The sequence below is a fragment of the Eschscholzia californica genome, unplaced genomic scaffold (genome assembly GCF_041429995.1).
Source record: "Eschscholzia californica isolate CP2 unplaced genomic scaffold, dmEscCali1.0.p SCAF_4, whole genome shotgun sequence".
NCBI lineage: Eukaryota > Viridiplantae > Streptophyta > Magnoliopsida > Ranunculales > Papaveraceae > Eschscholzia > Eschscholzia californica.
In genome coordinates this window covers 3,522,855-3,539,225 of record NW_028238461.1, presented here as the reverse complement: position 1 = coordinate 3,539,225, position 16,371 = coordinate 3,522,855, and the positions used below count along the sequence as shown (strand labels likewise).

At 36.5% G+C, this 16,371-nt stretch overlaps 2 protein-coding genes across 4 annotated transcripts; one reads left to right on the top strand and one right to left on the bottom strand.

Annotated features, from left to right (window-relative positions):
* Positions 1-5,909: 5,909 nt before the first annotated feature.
* Positions 5,910-10,396, top strand: LOC147541647 (putative protein S-acyltransferase 4). Of its 3 annotated transcripts, XR_015239790.1 has the most exons (7): positions 5,910-6,405; positions 7,222-7,401; positions 7,517-7,822; positions 7,907-8,134; positions 8,260-8,738; positions 8,950-9,105; positions 10,097-10,396. XR_015239790.1 is itself a non-coding variant. In XM_086673600.1 (6 exons), exons 1-5 carry the CDS (start codon positions 6,349-6,351, stop codon positions 8,734-8,736), a joined length of 1,248 nt encoding a protein of 415 aa, XP_086529726.1. In that variant the 5' UTR covers positions 5,910-6,348; the 3' UTR covers positions 8,737-8,738; positions 8,950-9,125. The 3 variants fall into 3 exon arrangements, 2 of the variants coding, with proteins under 2 accessions (XP_086529726.1, XP_086529727.1); XM_086673600.1 differs by lacking the exon at positions 10,097-10,396 and having other exon boundaries at positions 8,950-9,125; XM_086673601.1 differs by lacking the exons at positions 7,222-7,401; positions 10,097-10,396 and having other exon boundaries at positions 6,220-6,405; positions 8,950-9,125.
* Positions 10,397-11,102: 706 nt separating this feature from the next.
* On the bottom strand, positions 11,103-14,687 carry LOC147541646 (DnaJ and Myb-like DNA-binding domain-containing protein). Its single transcript, XM_086673597.1, has 2 exons — positions 14,322-14,687; positions 11,103-13,438 (listed from the first exon to the last, which is right to left on the bottom strand). The coding sequence occupies exon 2, from the start codon at positions 13,332-13,334 to the stop codon at positions 11,373-11,375; it is 1,962 nt and encodes a 653-aa protein (XP_086529723.1). The 5' UTR covers positions 13,335-13,438; positions 14,322-14,687; the 3' UTR covers positions 11,103-11,372.
* Positions 14,688-16,371: the final 1,684 nt, after the last annotated feature.

Sequence of the window (16,371 nt, the reverse complement as noted above, 5' to 3'; positions counted from 1 at the left end):
AGAAGACGAGAAAAGAGAGTGGAAAATAGTTTTCCCACAGAGAAAGTATTTCCGAGAAGATGAGAAAATCATTTTCCCTTAAGGCGCGTTTGGCGGATAGACGGGAAAATCAGAAGGAAATCATTTCCAGCTAAGAAAAGTTTAATTCCTTTTTCATTTTCTCTCTTATTTTTCCTATTTATTTTTAATCGATCATGATTAGCTAAGACTCTCCATCTAGGGTTTTACGATGAAACCCATTTTTGATCTTTTAGAGATATAATTTTTATTGATTAACTCTTGACTAATGCTTCATAGTTTAATTCGTTTTAGTTTGATAAATAGATTTTCTTTTCACTATTTATACTTTTCGATTTGATGCATCATGCTTATGTTAAATCATTTGACGGTTCATACTTATTAATTGATAAATAGTAGTTTAGAGATTTATTTATTTAAAATAAAATGATTACATTGTTATGTTTTATTCGGTTTTAACGAAAACATCTCCCGGAATTAGGATAGTTCATTATCCGAAATTCTGAGTTATAAAAAAGAGAATTAACCATTTTAAGTATTTGTTTCTAAAAGTGATTTTATGTGGTGGAATCCTAAACCCTAGACTCCTCTCCCCATTTGAGTTCATTTTCATTCCCGTAATTTTATTTTAAAAACCAAAAACCAAATCATTTTACAATCTTATTACTTCCAAGTCTTAGAATAGGTTTCACTTAGTCTCTTAGAAACGAACCGGTCTTACCGGAATTTATTACAACTTGACACCCGTGCACTTGCGGGTGTAGACCTATGTAGGGTAACCTTTCTAGGCCCATCAAGATACTAGGACTAGATGGATTTATTTTATAACCATTGTACAAACCTTTAGATTCATAATGATTAATGAGGAGCGAGAGAGATTGAGAGATTAGTAGGAAAAGGTAGGGGGAAAGAGGACACCCCTGCCTTAGACCCCGAGAAGCCACAATATTCCCATAGAGCTGTCCATTGATCTGTATACTGAAAGTAGAAGTAGTAATACAAGATAATATAAGGTCTAAAATACGACCTGAAAACCCAGTGGCTCTCAAGACCTTAGTTAGAAATTCCCAATTGACCCTATCGTAGGCCTTGGCCATATCGATTTTAAGAGAAAATCCTCCCTTTCTGGATTTAGACTTGGTCATGGAGTGAATAATTTTTTGTGTTATTATAATGTTATCCATGATTTGGCACGAAGGGACAAAGGCACTCTGAGTCCACATTATACATTGATCCAAGTAAGGCCGAATACGATTCGCCACAATTTTAGTGATGAATTTATAAATTGAGGTGCATAGTGATATTGGCCTGAAATCAGAGGCCATACTCGGGTTTCTCACTTTCGGTATAAGGGCTATAGTGGTGTTATTGATAATGGGGTCTATCTTACCTGTTTCAAAAACATTTTGAATATAACACATTTTTTATATTTGACAGTTAATCTCTCGGTTTCATTGCCAATTCAATTTATGAAATTAATACTTCTATTTTTTCTCTCTTCTCCTCATTTTGTTCGTACTTCTGAATCAACAGTCTTATAAAAACTTTTACATTTACTATTTGTGTCGTTTCTGGACCATTTTGTAAGTCGTGCGGAACTAAGAACCGTTTTGTAATTTATATAGAATTCTACATCATTTGGTTTTTACGAAGGGAAATTTGGCCAAAACTCCCTAAATAATTGGGACTTTGGTTAAAAAGGATCATCAACTTTTCATAGGCTTCAGCTCCCTGGGGCATTTATGTAAATATCAAATATAAGGAAAAGACGTAACTAACCTTATTGGTTAGAGAAAATTAAAAAACTCATTTTTTCATAATATTTTTTTCTTTCTTTAACTGGCAACTATTCCCTCTTTCTCTCTTTAACCCGACCATCTCTAGGTTTCAAAAAATGAAATCAAAATCCAATACTCAAACCAAAGGCAACAATCTTCAAACAAGAGGGAACAATCTTTAATCCACGATTTGGGATCGGGATTAGACGATTTAAGTAAAGATTGAGGCAACTATTTTTCTCCAGATTTCGACATCATAAAGTCAGGTAAGGACGAGATTCGAAACCCTAGATACCAATTTCCTACTAATATGTAAAGTTTGGTTCTCTTTAACCTGAAAATCCTGATTGAATGACTTCCTTTTCACTTTATTTATACTTCTTCTATTTGTAAATATGGTATAGCAGATTATGCACATAAACTGTTCGATGAAATTACTGAATCAGAGATCTTCATATGGAACATAATGACGTGATTAGTGGTTGTATACTGAACGAAATATCTTCATACGGAACACAATTATGAACAATGTTGTATTTTATCTTTGTATGCAACCATAATTTTATAGTAGAAGTTTTACTTCCTGTCTTTTTTTGTTGAAAGTAATTAGGTGTGACTTTGCCTCTTACGAAATTAGTGCAAATTGGTTTTCAGTTCTTTGCAAACTGGTTTGCGTACTTTACAACTTATTTGTTAAGAGCTCAACATTGACTAGTTTGAATATAATTGAAGAGAGAAGAAACCGAAAAGAAATTTACTTACACCAACCAATTCGATTGTGCAAGTATCTTTAAATGTTTTTTTATGTTGAATACATTGCTATGCAAAGTGGTTTGCAGAGCTTTGCAAAGTGGTTTGCAGAGTTGTTCAAACAGTTTGCACTGTTTTGCAAAGTGGTTTGGAAATTGATTTGCAAAGTGGTTGCAAACTGATATGCATTGGTTTGCAAAGTCATTGTCGTTGCATTTTAGGTAAAAACTTAATAAATTATTCATTATGTACTTACTGCAGGTTGATGATGAGTTCCAATTCATTTCGAGAAGAAATTTACTTACATCAACCAATTCGATCGTGTAAGTATCTTTAAATGTTTCTTTTTATGTTGAGTACATTTAGGCCTGTAAACGGTGGTCCGAAAATCCGAATCCGATCCGCATCCGCACTCAAATAATCCGACATTTCGGATTTCGGATTCGAATTTCGAATGTCTTGTCGGATAATTTTCGGATATCGGTTTCGGATTCGGATATAGCTATATCCGACTTCGAAAAAATCCGATCCGATTCGCATTTGAAATCAACGGTTAAGATTCACCCAAGGGATTAAAAAATAAACAAAACTTTATCCTCAAGTAGTCAACTTAAAGTCTAAGACTAAGTCTTCAGACTTCAAAGAATCAAAGTTCAACTTCAAGTCTTCAACTCTTATCGGAATTTCGGATCAGATAATATTGTATTTGAATTTCGGATCGGATAATATTCGAATTTCGGATAATATTGTGTTATAATGTTATGGCTTAAAATTCAGAATTTCGGATCGGATAATATTCGATATTCGAATAGCATTTCGAATATCGGATTCGGATGTCATTTTTGACCATCCGTCGGATATCGAACCCTTATCGGATAGTTCGAATAATTTCGGATTTCGAATTCGGATAGTACTGTATCCGAAAATAGTTTGGTCTGTTTACAGCCCTAAGTACATTGTTATGCAAAGTGGTTTGCAGAGCTTTGCAAAGCTTTTCAAAGTGGTTTGCAAAGTTGTCCAAGCAGTTTGCACTGATTTGCAAACTGATTTGCAAAGTAGTTTGCACTGCTTTGCTAAGTGGTTTGCAAACTGATTCTTTTTAGTTTGCAAACTTATTTGCATTGATTTGCAAAGTCATTGTGTTGCGTTTTAGGTAAAAACTTAATAAATTATTCATTATGTACTTAATGCAGGTTGATGATGAGTTCCAATTCATTTAGAATGCTAGAAACGGCAAGGATTTTGAAGAAGTGGAGGTTGAACCTAATGAGATTATGAAACTTAGAGGAAAGATGGTCGCTGAAATTCTTTCAGATGAAAACTATTGTTGAATTCAATAAAAAAAGGTGTTTGAATATAATATTTGCTCTGAATATTTTGATGAATGTGTTTGTGAATATTTTGATGAATCTTTAATAGATTTTAATCTTATTGTGTCGAGTATATTTGATTACTTAGTTCTTCTTATGAATTTAAGTTGGAGTGGTTTGTAAATTGATTTGCAGTGGTTTACTTCTGGTTTGCAAATTGATTTGCAGTGGTTTGCAAACTGATTTGCAGTGGTTTGCAAACTGGTTTGCAAACTGATTTGTATTAGTTGGCAAACTAATTTGCATTGGTTTGCATGTCTTACTTATTTGGTCTTATGAATTTAAGTTGCAGTGGTTTGCAAATTGATTTGCAGTGGTTTGCAAACTTATTTGCAGTGGTTTGCATACTGATTTGCATTGGTTTGCAAATTGATTTTCAGTGGTTTGCAATCTGGTATGCAGTGGTTTGCAATCTGGTTTGCATTCTGATTTGTAGTGGTTTGCAAACTAATTTGCAGTAGTTTGCATTCTGGTTTGCAGTGGTTTGCAGTGGTTTGCATTGTTGTTTGCAAACAAATCAGTTTCAATTTATTTTTTTTCAAAATATTCACAACATCCTCACACGTTTCTTTAAATCTTTTTCAATAGATGCAGGATAAACAAAAGATTAAATCTTTTTTGAAAGATTAATTCTTCATTTTTTATTCTATTAATTGTTTTTAGAATTTCTACACAAAAGAACGAGGGATGTACCCCGAACCCCTGTAAAATGTTACGTAATACAAATACGTTGTAATTCATCAAAATTTAACATACATTGTGTACATAAATTGAGTTACTTTGAATTGAAGGATATGCAATTATTTCCAAAAGTAATTTCCATCTAAGTTGTAAATGGGTTTTGCTTTTTTTATGACTTTGCAATTTGGTATGTAGTGATTTGCAATATGATTTGCGAACTGAATAGCAATATGGTATGCAAACTGGTATGCAGTGGTTTGCAATATTGTTTGCAATGTGATCTGCAATATGGTTTGCAAACTGATTTGCTCTACGGTTTGCTAACTGATTTGCTCTACGGTTTGCAAACTAATTTGCAAACTGATTTGCAATATGTATCAGCTGCCAAGACCAAGATTTGAGGTCGCCTATTGTCAGGTTCCCAAACAATTCAATCTTCATTCAGTATTTTTATCAAACAGTTAGCGTGCGTAAATATTAATCTCTGGACAATGAATGTTAATCACATCTATCCAACATAAACAAAATAAAGCAATCTACAATTTTTCTCATTAGAATTTTTAAGAAAAAACTAACTCAAAACCCTAAACAACTAAAGAGATTCAATCACAAAACCCTAAAATAGATTGATGATCATAAAATCAAGTGCAACCAAACTCGGTGAAAATCGCCCTAAGTCTCTCGTTTTTTCTAGTGCTTGTTTCCTGTTTTTGAGAAAGAGGAACTAATTCCTATTTTTTATTTCAAATTGGTTTATTGGGTATTATTTGATTAGACAAAGATTAATTTTGACCTTGAAAATGTAAGTGCCTACAGAATCGTCCTTCAAGAGTATTTAGAAACTTTATTTGGGTCCTAGCTTCTTAAAAAAAGAAGGTGTCTTTTTAACAAAAAAAAAAAACAAAAAATTGGGCCTTCGGCCCAATTTCCTGTTTTACGAAAGGCTGACCTTTTCATAATTTCCACAGACTTGAGGACGGTTTGACGTGATCTACTGGTTCTTAGCATTGATGCATTTGTGTCGACGGCGTTTGAACGTGCCACTTTGAACGTGCCACTCTCTTCAGTAGTGCATAAAAGCGCACTCCTCTTCCTCTTGGAGATTGCAAATCCGAGCTTGGATTGTCCGGTGCCCGATATACCCAAAAGATATGACAGAACAAACTTCTTTTTTTTTTGGAAGTCTACTACGATCTACATTAGTCGTTGACTTTACATAATCTCATCTTAAAGTTGATCATCTTTTAAGAGGCATAAATGGAGTAAACCCGAAATTTTATTTAATCCTAAAGTGAATGCAAATGTCAAATCCAAGAGTGACCCACACAACATTCCCTGTCAAGATTTGATTAGTATTATGATAATCGGAGGGGAATTGGACGTGCTAGGCTGAATTGAAATGGAAGAAGGTCGCGTTGGGACAACTGGACGGTTATTTAGAATAGAAAATATGCAGAGAAATTTATTAACTCGTCGGACAAGTCCGTCCGCCGGAGAGTAAGACCTTTCTCGAACAGAAGACCATCGGCTCAAATCAACTCTCTCTCTCTCTCTCTACACAGTTTACAAACTTCTTTTGTTAATTTGTTCTGAATTAAAAAGTCTCTTTTTTTTTTCCAATCTTAAATGATGGGTTAGTAAAGAAGAAAAATCAAAATATGATATGGTCAGATTTCAATAACTCCAACATTGAAATTTGATCGTATCAGGAGGTATTATTAGAAACCCATTTGATCAAAAACCAAAGATTTATGGCCTTGTCTAAATCCAAACCCAAAAGGGTCTATCAAGTATGGAAAGGAAGCAATGTAAGTAATCAATCTTCAAACTTCTCTTTTACTAATTCTTTATCTTCTTTTGGAATTCTTTTTTATCACTTAATCAATAGGTTGTTAATCTCTATGATTGATATTTGAATTATTATTATTTCTATGAATTTGGTGGTTTTGAATTTTAAGAATCACCAACCTAGAGAACAATATATTGGCCGGGTTGTTTGTGTTGTTTCTCTTGTTTGAATCAAGATTACGATCTCTCTATAGACGATAAGTGAGTAGAGACTATCAGTAGCCAAAATCGGCTCCGATTCCAACACTTTGTGATTTCCTATTTGCAACTTACGAGGAACGAATAGTACATTCCGCTTTTGATTGGGCAATCGACATGACCCACTATAGACTTGTTAGTAAATTTGTTTTTTTTTTTTTTTTGAGAAACCGACTACGATTTGCGTTAGTCGTTACAAGGCATTGATATATCATGAAGATGTGATGAGCACGATGACCGCCTAATTTAAACCATAATGAAAGAGGCCTAAAGTTTGACAAATTTATTATATTATTGCCTAAATTACATGGGATAAATCTTGATGGCAAACTGCTTCCACCAAGACTCGATCCCACAACCTCATGGGCTTAAGAGGGGTGTCCAACCGCTGCACCAAAGGGTGGTGGACTGGTAGATTTGTTTGTTAATGATGGTGGAGTTTAAGAAGAGCTTTAATCTTGTTTCACAGAAGAAGTCAGTATTGTCGCGACTTCGGTGCTTACTCTAAATATGAGTAAACTAAATGAAGCTAATAGTTGTTTTCATTCTCACTCTTTCTTGGTTAAAAAACGAACCAGAGATTTTTCTGTGGTGGGCGAATGATCTTCGGTCCAGATGTGGCATCAGTATTTTTATCAACATTTCTAATAGGCGCCCCAGCATTCGCATTCTGTTATCAGATGTTCACAAGAATAAGAATTCATGATCACATTTCTGGATATCTTGTTCCGGCTATCGGATTGATCGTCACTGTATTGGTTAGTGACATGCTTTTGTTCTATGCCATTATAACTATCGGAAACAACAGTAATAATTATGGGAATTTTGCCAGGAAATACTGATCAAAGTTGATTCATTCGATACATTTTGCAGAACTTGATGTTTCTTTTCATGACGTCTACTAGAGATCCAGGTATTTTACCTAGGAACCTAAAACCGCCTGAGTTAGAGGATGGGTTTGTTACTACTCCATCAATGGAGTGGGTAAATGGGAGAACCGCACACATGAGACTACCTCGAACAAGGGATGTCTTAGTAAACGGTCATTCAGTAAGAGTGAAGTTCTGCGATACTTGCTTACTATATCGACCTCCTCGTGCATCTCATTGCTCCATTTGTAATAATTGTGTTCAGAGATTCGATCACCATTGCCCGTGGGTGGGTCAATGTATTGGAATAGTAAGTTATCTATATTTTTTATGAAGTTTTTCTTTTATACGAGCAGAAACTCATTCTGAAATTCATTTATTGATGTGGTTGCAGCGAAACTATCGGTTCTTCTTCTTGTTCATATTGTCTTCAACCTTTCTATGCCTTTATGTCTTCGTTTTTTCTTGGATCAACGTACTCAAACAAAGAAATGACCAGTCCCTGTCGAAAACAATGTCGAAAGAGATCCTATCGGTTATTCTCATAGTATACTGCTTCATAACTGTGTGGTTTGTTGGTGGCCTGACAATTTTCCACTCTTATCTTATCTGCACAAACCAGGTACACTCTTCTTACTCCTAAATCATATTAAACGGAGAAAACTGCAAATGTTTGCCGTTTATTAGATAGAAAGAGACTTAAACTTACTACCCACTTCCTTAATATACTTGTGGTTTTTACTGCAGACAACTTACGAAAACTTTCGGTACCGATACGATAAGAATGATAATCCATATAATAAGGGTATACTAAGAAACATAAGAGAAATCTTTTTCTCTAAAATTCCACCTTCAATGAATGATTTCCGGAGAAAGGTGGTGGAAGAGGATGACCGTATAGACGAAGAGCCGACAACTCCAAGTTTAGGAGAAGTTGCAATCAGTTCAAAGGAGAAAATTGATATAGAAATGGGAAGCAAATTCTCGGAAGACGTAATTAATCTTTCACTTCCGGAGATTTTGCAAAAATTGGATTTTGATGGTATTGGTAGCAGTTTGAAGAGTAAGGAAGCAGAGACGGAAACAGTTGCTGAATCACGTTCTCTTCGAAGCGATCAAGAACCAAGAAAAGACTCTTCTGAAAAAATTAGTAACCTTTCAGATGAAAGGGCTAATGAAGGAAATTTCTCTCACCGGGTCACGCCTCCAAGTCGTCCATCATAGATGTAAGTTTTCCTCGGTTCTCTTTAAGTTAATATATTTGAATACAAACTTATGTGGTTTGAGCAATAGGGATGGATCTGACCAATTTGGCAAAACAAAAAAGAAAAGAAAACAAGAAACAGGGAACAATAAAACGACGATATGTTCCTTAACAAAAAAATAAATAAAACGATGATATGGCGAGACGTAGTTTGATTCTTCTTCTTTTAACAGGTCTTGCTGGCTAAATACCGGATATTTCTTAAAGAAACAGGCTGATCGCTTGGCGAAATCATTCTGGACACTGGGCGGTTCATGAGTACGCGTTGATTTGGTGATTTGAGGCTTTAAGTTGGTTGTTCAAACTTTTAGGTGTAAATGTGAAGCATAGTAAATTTCTTTTTTGAAAATTTGATTGAATATATAGAAAGGGGAAAAGAACAGACTATACAACGTGAACCGGGGCTAGCAGCTACACTATGTTACTTAATTATGCTCCCCCAGATAGACACAAAATCAGAAAACGAATACATTCGAGCCCACCCTATGTGTCTATTCCAAGCGAATAACACCCCTAAAACATCCTCCCTCTCCACCACAAAACTCGCCCCAGTCTTTGAAGATACTATCATTTCTAGCCTTCCAAATCGACCAACAGATAGCCAGAGGGGTTAGGTCCCAAAGATCTCTTTTCGACTTCTTAATTGGGGCCAACCCCCATTGCTCTAGAGCTTGCTGCACCGACTCAGGGACACACCACTCTAAATTGATCGACCCAAGGAAGAAACTCCACAACCTTGTTGCTTCCCGACAATGTAAGAGTAGGTGACTAGTGGTTTCTTTAGCCGAGGTGCATCTTCCGCATCTGTTGGCCATAAGCATCCCTCGTTTCTTGAGGTTGTCCACCATAGGTATCTTGCCAAGGACTGCAGCCCATACGAAAAAACTGACTCTGGGAGGGATATGAGTGCTCCACAAGGACTGAAAATCGAACCTATCCCTAAGAGGCTCCTCATGCTTGGAGAGATGAAGATAGCACTGCTTTACTGAGAGGTCCTCCTCTTCCTTATCCATCCAGACCCTCGTGTCTTCTTCATCTTGGTCGGGAGACCATCTAACGAGCACATTTAACAGGTCCAGGTATATCTCAACTTCCCAGTCGTTCAGGTTCCGACGAAGACTGATCTCCCAGACTCCTAAAGATGTGTTGAAGAAGTTGTGAACCGTCCCCTTCTTACAACTCGCAATGTAGAATATGGCGGGAAATCGCTCCTTGAGGAGATTTGGTGACACTAAACGTCCTCCCAGAAATTAATCAACCTGCCATTGCCCAGTTTCCATTTTGTCATACCTTCAAATACTTTGGCTTTAGCTAGCATAGTAATGCTATCGTATCACTTAGAAAAAAAAAAAATAGATGAAACGAGAAAAAAGAACTTTAGAAATCGGTTAATTTGATCACTTCACTTTGAGATTCACTGCCTTAATAAAATGCATAGCATAATGTAGAAGTTCATGAGTAGTGGTGGGATGAGAACGCCTCGTGGAAGAAGCAATATTTGGCTTGTATTTGTGCTGTGTTTTGAGTCTCATGTATTTCTATTTCCTGCTTTTTGTACCATACTTGTAGAGATCATTTATACCTCGCTTTAATAGAAGACAATTTGGGATGATTATGAACTTCTCTACATTGCTTTGAGCTCCCTTTGTTGCGTGAAATCGAAAACACAGACAACTCAATTTAACAACCCCTTACAATACAAAAACATTTAACAACTCCCACATGAGAAGTTTGTTTTCGCACCTTGCCTAAGACAAGCGCTCTACCTCCTAAAATCCCGCAACTTTTCTCGCCCTCTCTGTCTCTCTCCTCGCTGCTCTCTCTAGACCATCTCTCTCTCTTTTTAACTCAAGCACAATGCCATGTCTACTGAATCTCTATTTTCAAAACTACAACCTGAAGTTTGTTCAAAAACCTAATCGATAAATTGAAAACAGAGAAGATTACGAAATTAAAGGCTTTTCTCTACATATTTAGGCAACCTTTCTTGGTCATAGTATTGTCCTGGATTGAAGGATTTTGTTTACAATGTCAATCTCTGTTGTTGTGATAGCATGGCTTGAAGGTAACACACAATGGGGTGATCCCCAACCACTTATACACTAGCTCGTAAAAAACTGAATCAGTTTCTGCACATATAATGAACTTAACAAAGGTATTACACATTTCATCATTTTCAATTTACAACGAATACCGACATTCATCATTTATGACAACATATAAAACCGGCTGAGTATCAAAGTTGGATGATATACTTAGCTACAATATATTTAGCGAACAAACAAGCATTTTTGTACTATAACTAGTAATGACGCAGAAGACGAAGTAGCACAACAACTTCTCAATATATTACCATGTCACGAAACGGTGCCTCTTTGTTCAACATTTTAATCAGCTAATACATCTGCATAGATTCTCATTCTCTTGGGCAAAAATAAATAAATAATAGAAAACTAACTAGTGTAGACAGGATACGAAAATTTAAGATCTGGATAACAAAGAATCATAAAGATGGAACTTACTCTTCTCAGTCTTTTAAGCTCCAGTCAGCTTCATAATACTGCAATATTAGATCAAACTCGGCGATTATCTCAAATTAGTTTTTCTTGTTTCTGAAATTCTCTTTCATCAATGCAAATTTCTTCTTGCATTGATTCACTGTCTTCCCTGGAACTGCAGTAGCCACGCGTTCCCAACGCTGAGTGGTTTCCTTTGGGAATGTTTTGAGAGCCTGAACCAAAGCTCTCTCTTGAACTGCTGACCAAATGTCTTGTTCTGCACTTGAAGAAACCCCACTTCCACTTCCATTTATCACAATATCGGGACTCTTCTCATCTCCATTACTGCTTGAAGACTTTTCAGTAGTTATCCCACTAGGGCTTATTATCCCTTCCGATTCCTGTCTGGTGGTCAGCGGGGAGGCAATGGTTGGTGCAGGTTTTCTCTTCTCAAGGAACGAGTCAAAGGCTTTTGCTGAATCAGGTTTCTGGAGAAGAACTGATTTGGTTGCCTTGAGAATTTCTTCCACAGATCTTCCTGTACCAATGTATTCAGAGATGACCTCCCATCTCCGAGATGTTCCTTTTGGGTATTTTTGTATTCCTTTTCTTAAGAGCTCAACCTCTTCTCTGCCCCAAGGCTTCTCTTTTTTCTCATAGCTTTGTAACGGATTCTCCACCTTGGATTGAAGAACGACGCCATTGCTCTTAACCTCGAGAGAACCATTCTGTTGCTGGGTCTTCTCATCCTTTTTCTTCCCTTTAGTGTCATCATCATTATTCCCTCCCAATGCATCTTTGAGAAGCTTGGCACGTTCGGTGGCTTCTGACTTTTGTTCAAGTTCACTACAAAGATTCCTCAGACGATCTATTTCAAATGACAAGCATATAGACTCCACGTCATCTTCTGTTATACCTAATAAACGTTGGGATACGAGGGATGCTGAGACAGTACGTAGACGGCTACGCTCTTTGCGCAATAGCTTCTTCTCTCTCTCCTTTACCTTCTTCTGATCGGAAGCAGCTTGGGCAGCTTGTTTTCCCTCTTCCTCTTTCCGGATTCTCTCTTCCTCAGCAGCTCGAGCTGCTTCTTCCTCTTGCAACTTCTTCGCCATGTATTTTGCTTCTTTTCTTCTCTGTTTCTCTGCTTTTTCTTCTTCCTTCCTTCTCACTATTCTAGGATCTTTCTTGTAGGCGTTGTCTACAAGAGACCTAACTCGTGCATATTCTTCCTTTTTTGCTTTCTCTTTAAGTTTTGCATTCTGTCTCTCCATCCATCTCTTATGGTCACGAGACTCAGCTTCCTCAAGATCAAACTCATCTGCGTGGGGAAACTCCCTCCAACTCTTGAAGATGTACCAGAAATCGTAGAAACTATCGACTTCTTTTAGGGGAGTGTTGTCATCACCCAAAGATGGGACTGGTTGAGCAACTGACCACCTTCCGTTTCGCATAAAAGCTGGCCCAAATACCTTGAAGAAGTCCTCTGGAGCACAGTCAGTTGGGACTTCATCATCAAATTCATCAGTGGAGTCATAAATCCTTCTTTTAACAGGGTCCATCAAAACTTCATACGCTACTTGAATAGCTTTGAAATGGTTTTCTATCTCCTCTTTCTTTGCTTCCTTTGCAGACTCATTTTCCACAGCAAGAAGAAGGGAAGCTTGTTTGTCAGGATGAAATCTCAACGCAGTTTCCCGATAGCTCTTTCTTATCTGTTCTTCAGTAGCTAGAAATCTTAGGTGCCCCAAACCCAATAATGCATAATGGTCTTGCTCCTGGTTTTCGCCAGATTTCTTTTTCTTTTTACTGCTGCTATATGAATCTGAAGATGCAAAATATGACTGCCCTTTGTCGCTTCGTACATCGTGATCATCAGCTTGTTCCTCTTCTTCCTCAAAAACCCCAAGGAGCTGAAGTGCCACAGTATGGAATGCATGCCCCGCAGGTTCATATTTTACAGCCTTAATTGGAAGACAATTTGATGAAACATATATTGGCTGTCCATCAATTATCTCATCTGAGTAAGAAATGAGACGACACTTTCTTTGGGTCACCATAATACTTGCAACAGAGACCACACACCCAAAGGAACTGTAGAAAGCCTTCAAAAGTTAACTTTGCACTCCAATTAAGTAATGAAAAAGCTGACCATAAACTCCAACTGCATTTCGTAATAACTTTTGTCAGTAAACTCCAATTACAAATTTATCAAACTATTAAATAGAAAAAAGTGCAGATTCAACTGGCGAGCTTCATTAATCACAAAAAGCCCTAACTGTATTATAGATACCAGAACACAAGTAATCTGAAAATAAATAAAAACTCTAGGATTGACATTAGGGGAGGAGCAAAAACCAAATATCAATCAGTATATTACACCAAGAAAACATCACAAAGTAAAAGGCACGAATTGTATGAAAATCTACAAACTGAAGGATTGACCCAATCAATTGCCCTAGCGCTCAAAAGGTGGTACTAGCCATCAAGGTGTTATCAAGCTATAAACTTAATCAATATTTCTCAAATCATATGATGGTAAATTATTACAACAAAACAAGCAATAGTCCAGAAAATCAAATAGAGAAAATACAAAATTTAAACAACATCAATGAGTTATGACGGCGTTAGAATCAATGCATAAAGTCATAATCTTGATGATTAACTCCATAAGGCAATTTCATGTACCAATAATAAAATCAACAAGAACAATCGTAAATCCGTAAAAAAAACCAAAACCCTAGCTACAACTTTTTGTATCAAACACATCGATACGAGATCAAGATAGACCTCCAAGACAAACTAAGTGAACGATATATAGAAAAACAGAAATCATCAAACATCGAAACCATCCAAAAACCTGAAGACTATAAAACTAAGAAACGAACAAAAAAATAAGAGAGTAATTCAGACACAAAGAAGAACCTCAATCTAACCCTAACAACAAATTAAAACAAGAAAGAAGTAAAACATCGGCGGTAGTACTAGACTAGATCGAACTTAATGAACAAAACAGAGATGAGAGTGAAAGTTCGAGATGAGCTTGCCTGGTTAAGAGAGAGAAAGGTCGAGCTTGATCTTCAGGAGATGAATCAGGGTGATACTGAATAGAAGCTGCGGGGGGCAATTTTAATTGCAATTTCGTTTTCTAGGGTTTCAGTATGCGGGGGAGGTTGAGTGGAGAGAAGAGTCTTATGAAGGACTAATTTAGCGAGGGCAATGTCACCAGCTTTATCCACCGTTGATTTCTGATAACTTTGTTGATTTCTGATAACTTTGATTATATCACCAACCAAGGGTAATTTGGCCATATACCCCAACACTAAAGGAAAACCTATTTTTAGTAGAAAATAGCTAAAATGTATCTTAATAAAATATTTGATTCCAAATATTTTACAAGCACAAAAAAACTTGGTATTTTCAAATAACCAAAATGTAATCTCATAAAAAAAAAATAACTAAAATGTATCTTATTAGTATTTGTAGTTGTTACTCATGTTTGAAAAGTACATTTACTTGTATTTTAGGTCATTTTTTATACGAGTACAATGTTTTCTTAAATTGATCGCTCTATGTAACTCAATTTTTGCCTTTTTCTCTCTAAAGTTATTGATTCATCACTCTTCCATTCTCTCTCTAAATATTGAATGGAACATCTTCATAACGAACCAATTGATGGACAGATCTGCGACGACATATCCAAGCTTTGTAAAAAAAACTTATTTCCGTGGGTTCAACCTCATATTGTAGGCTTGTACCATATCAAATGCTATTTTGAGGTTAGGGATAAGCTTTGGGATTACGTTGCTCTTTACGATCGTGACGACAATCCTGTAGGCCATGTATCATTTGATGGACTTCCCAATTTGATGTTATTAACAAACCTTTAGTAAATCGCTCCAGCGTTTTTAAGATCGCACGAAATTGTCAACATTTATGTAACCCCTATCAGAATCTTGTATGCTTCTGATATGCCAAGTGCATAACTATCACGTGATAACTAGCAAAAACATCCATAAAGTTTAGGATAGCGTGTGTAGTTGTTGAATCTACCAACAGATCTATTGATGGCAAAGGGAAGATATCCTTTGGTCAAACTTTGTTCATATTTGTGTAGTCCAAACACATTCTCCATATGTTGGTTTTTTTGGGGACTAACAATATCGGTCTGCCAGTTCAGGTAATGTGCTTCACAAATCACTTTCGAGGCTAAGAGTTTTACAACTTGTTTGTCAATTTTGGCTTGAGTTTTATGAGTAAATAAGTTTCTTTTATTTTCATTAACAACTACTTTTTTTTTTGTTGAAAAATTCATTAACAACTACTTGTTTGGGTTTCATATTTAATTTGTCAGAGATTGTAGAGGTTTCTGTGTCTCCCATTTTGTTTGTGCGGAAGGCAAAGATGTGCATGTAACTTCTCAAGGACTCGGTTAATCCTCATTGCCTTGCTTCTGTCAGAGTACATCCAATGTACATGACCTCTGCTTTTGAGGCTCTTGTGTAGTCATGTCTTTTGAGGCACTTGGCTCGACCGTCTTTGCCGCTTCAGCCTCTGTTGTCATACAAATCCGCTATGCTTTTTCATTTCAAGCGACCACATTTCTCGATTCGTCTCTCATTTTTTCCCTGTTACGTTTTCTTCCAAATTTTGGTCTCTTTCGTGGACCCTTATATTGATTACTAGAGATGTAACACTCTCCAGTTATCTTTTCAACCACCTCTGATCTTTTTCACCAAATTAGTGTATGGAATCATGAACTTCAACATCATCAGGTGGGGTATACAAATTGTAGCTCTTGAGTATTGAAGGAAACATGGTCCTATGATGAGATTGTAAGTTAAGGGAACATCTAAGACGATGATTTCTAGCATGACTTGTCTTTCTAAGCCGTTTTCCCCTATCACTGCGGGGAGAAGAATCAAGCCTTCAACTTTGACGTGGTTATATTCGAATCCAAACAGAGGCGAAGCATACGGCTTTAGAAACTACTTTCGAAAGGATTCAAACTCATGACTTTACGGACTTAAGATGGGAATGGAAAATCTCAGGCAAAAAAAATTTATTTGATAATGTTGGGGTCCAAATGAGCAAGTT

What these genes read in the sequence shown, in the direction of transcription:
- LOC147541647 (XM_086673600.1), top strand. Translation starts at nt 6,349, where the DNA reads ATGGCCTTGTCTAAATCCAAACCCAAAAGGGTCTATCAAGTATGGAAA. An exon ending in GATTGATCGTCACTGTATTG is followed by an intron (nt 7,402 to 7,516) that starts GTTAGTGACATG and finishes TACATTTTGCAG; the next exon opens with AACTTGATGTTTCTTTTCAT. An exon ending in TGGGTCAATGTATTGGAATA is followed by an intron (nt 7,823 to 7,906) that starts GTAAGTTATCTA and finishes ATGTGGTTGCAG; the next exon opens with CGAAACTATCGGTTCTTCTT.
- LOC147541646 (XM_086673597.1), bottom strand. Translation starts at nt 13,334, where the DNA reads ATGGTGACCCAAAGAAAGTGTCGTCTCATTTCTTACTCAGATGAGATA.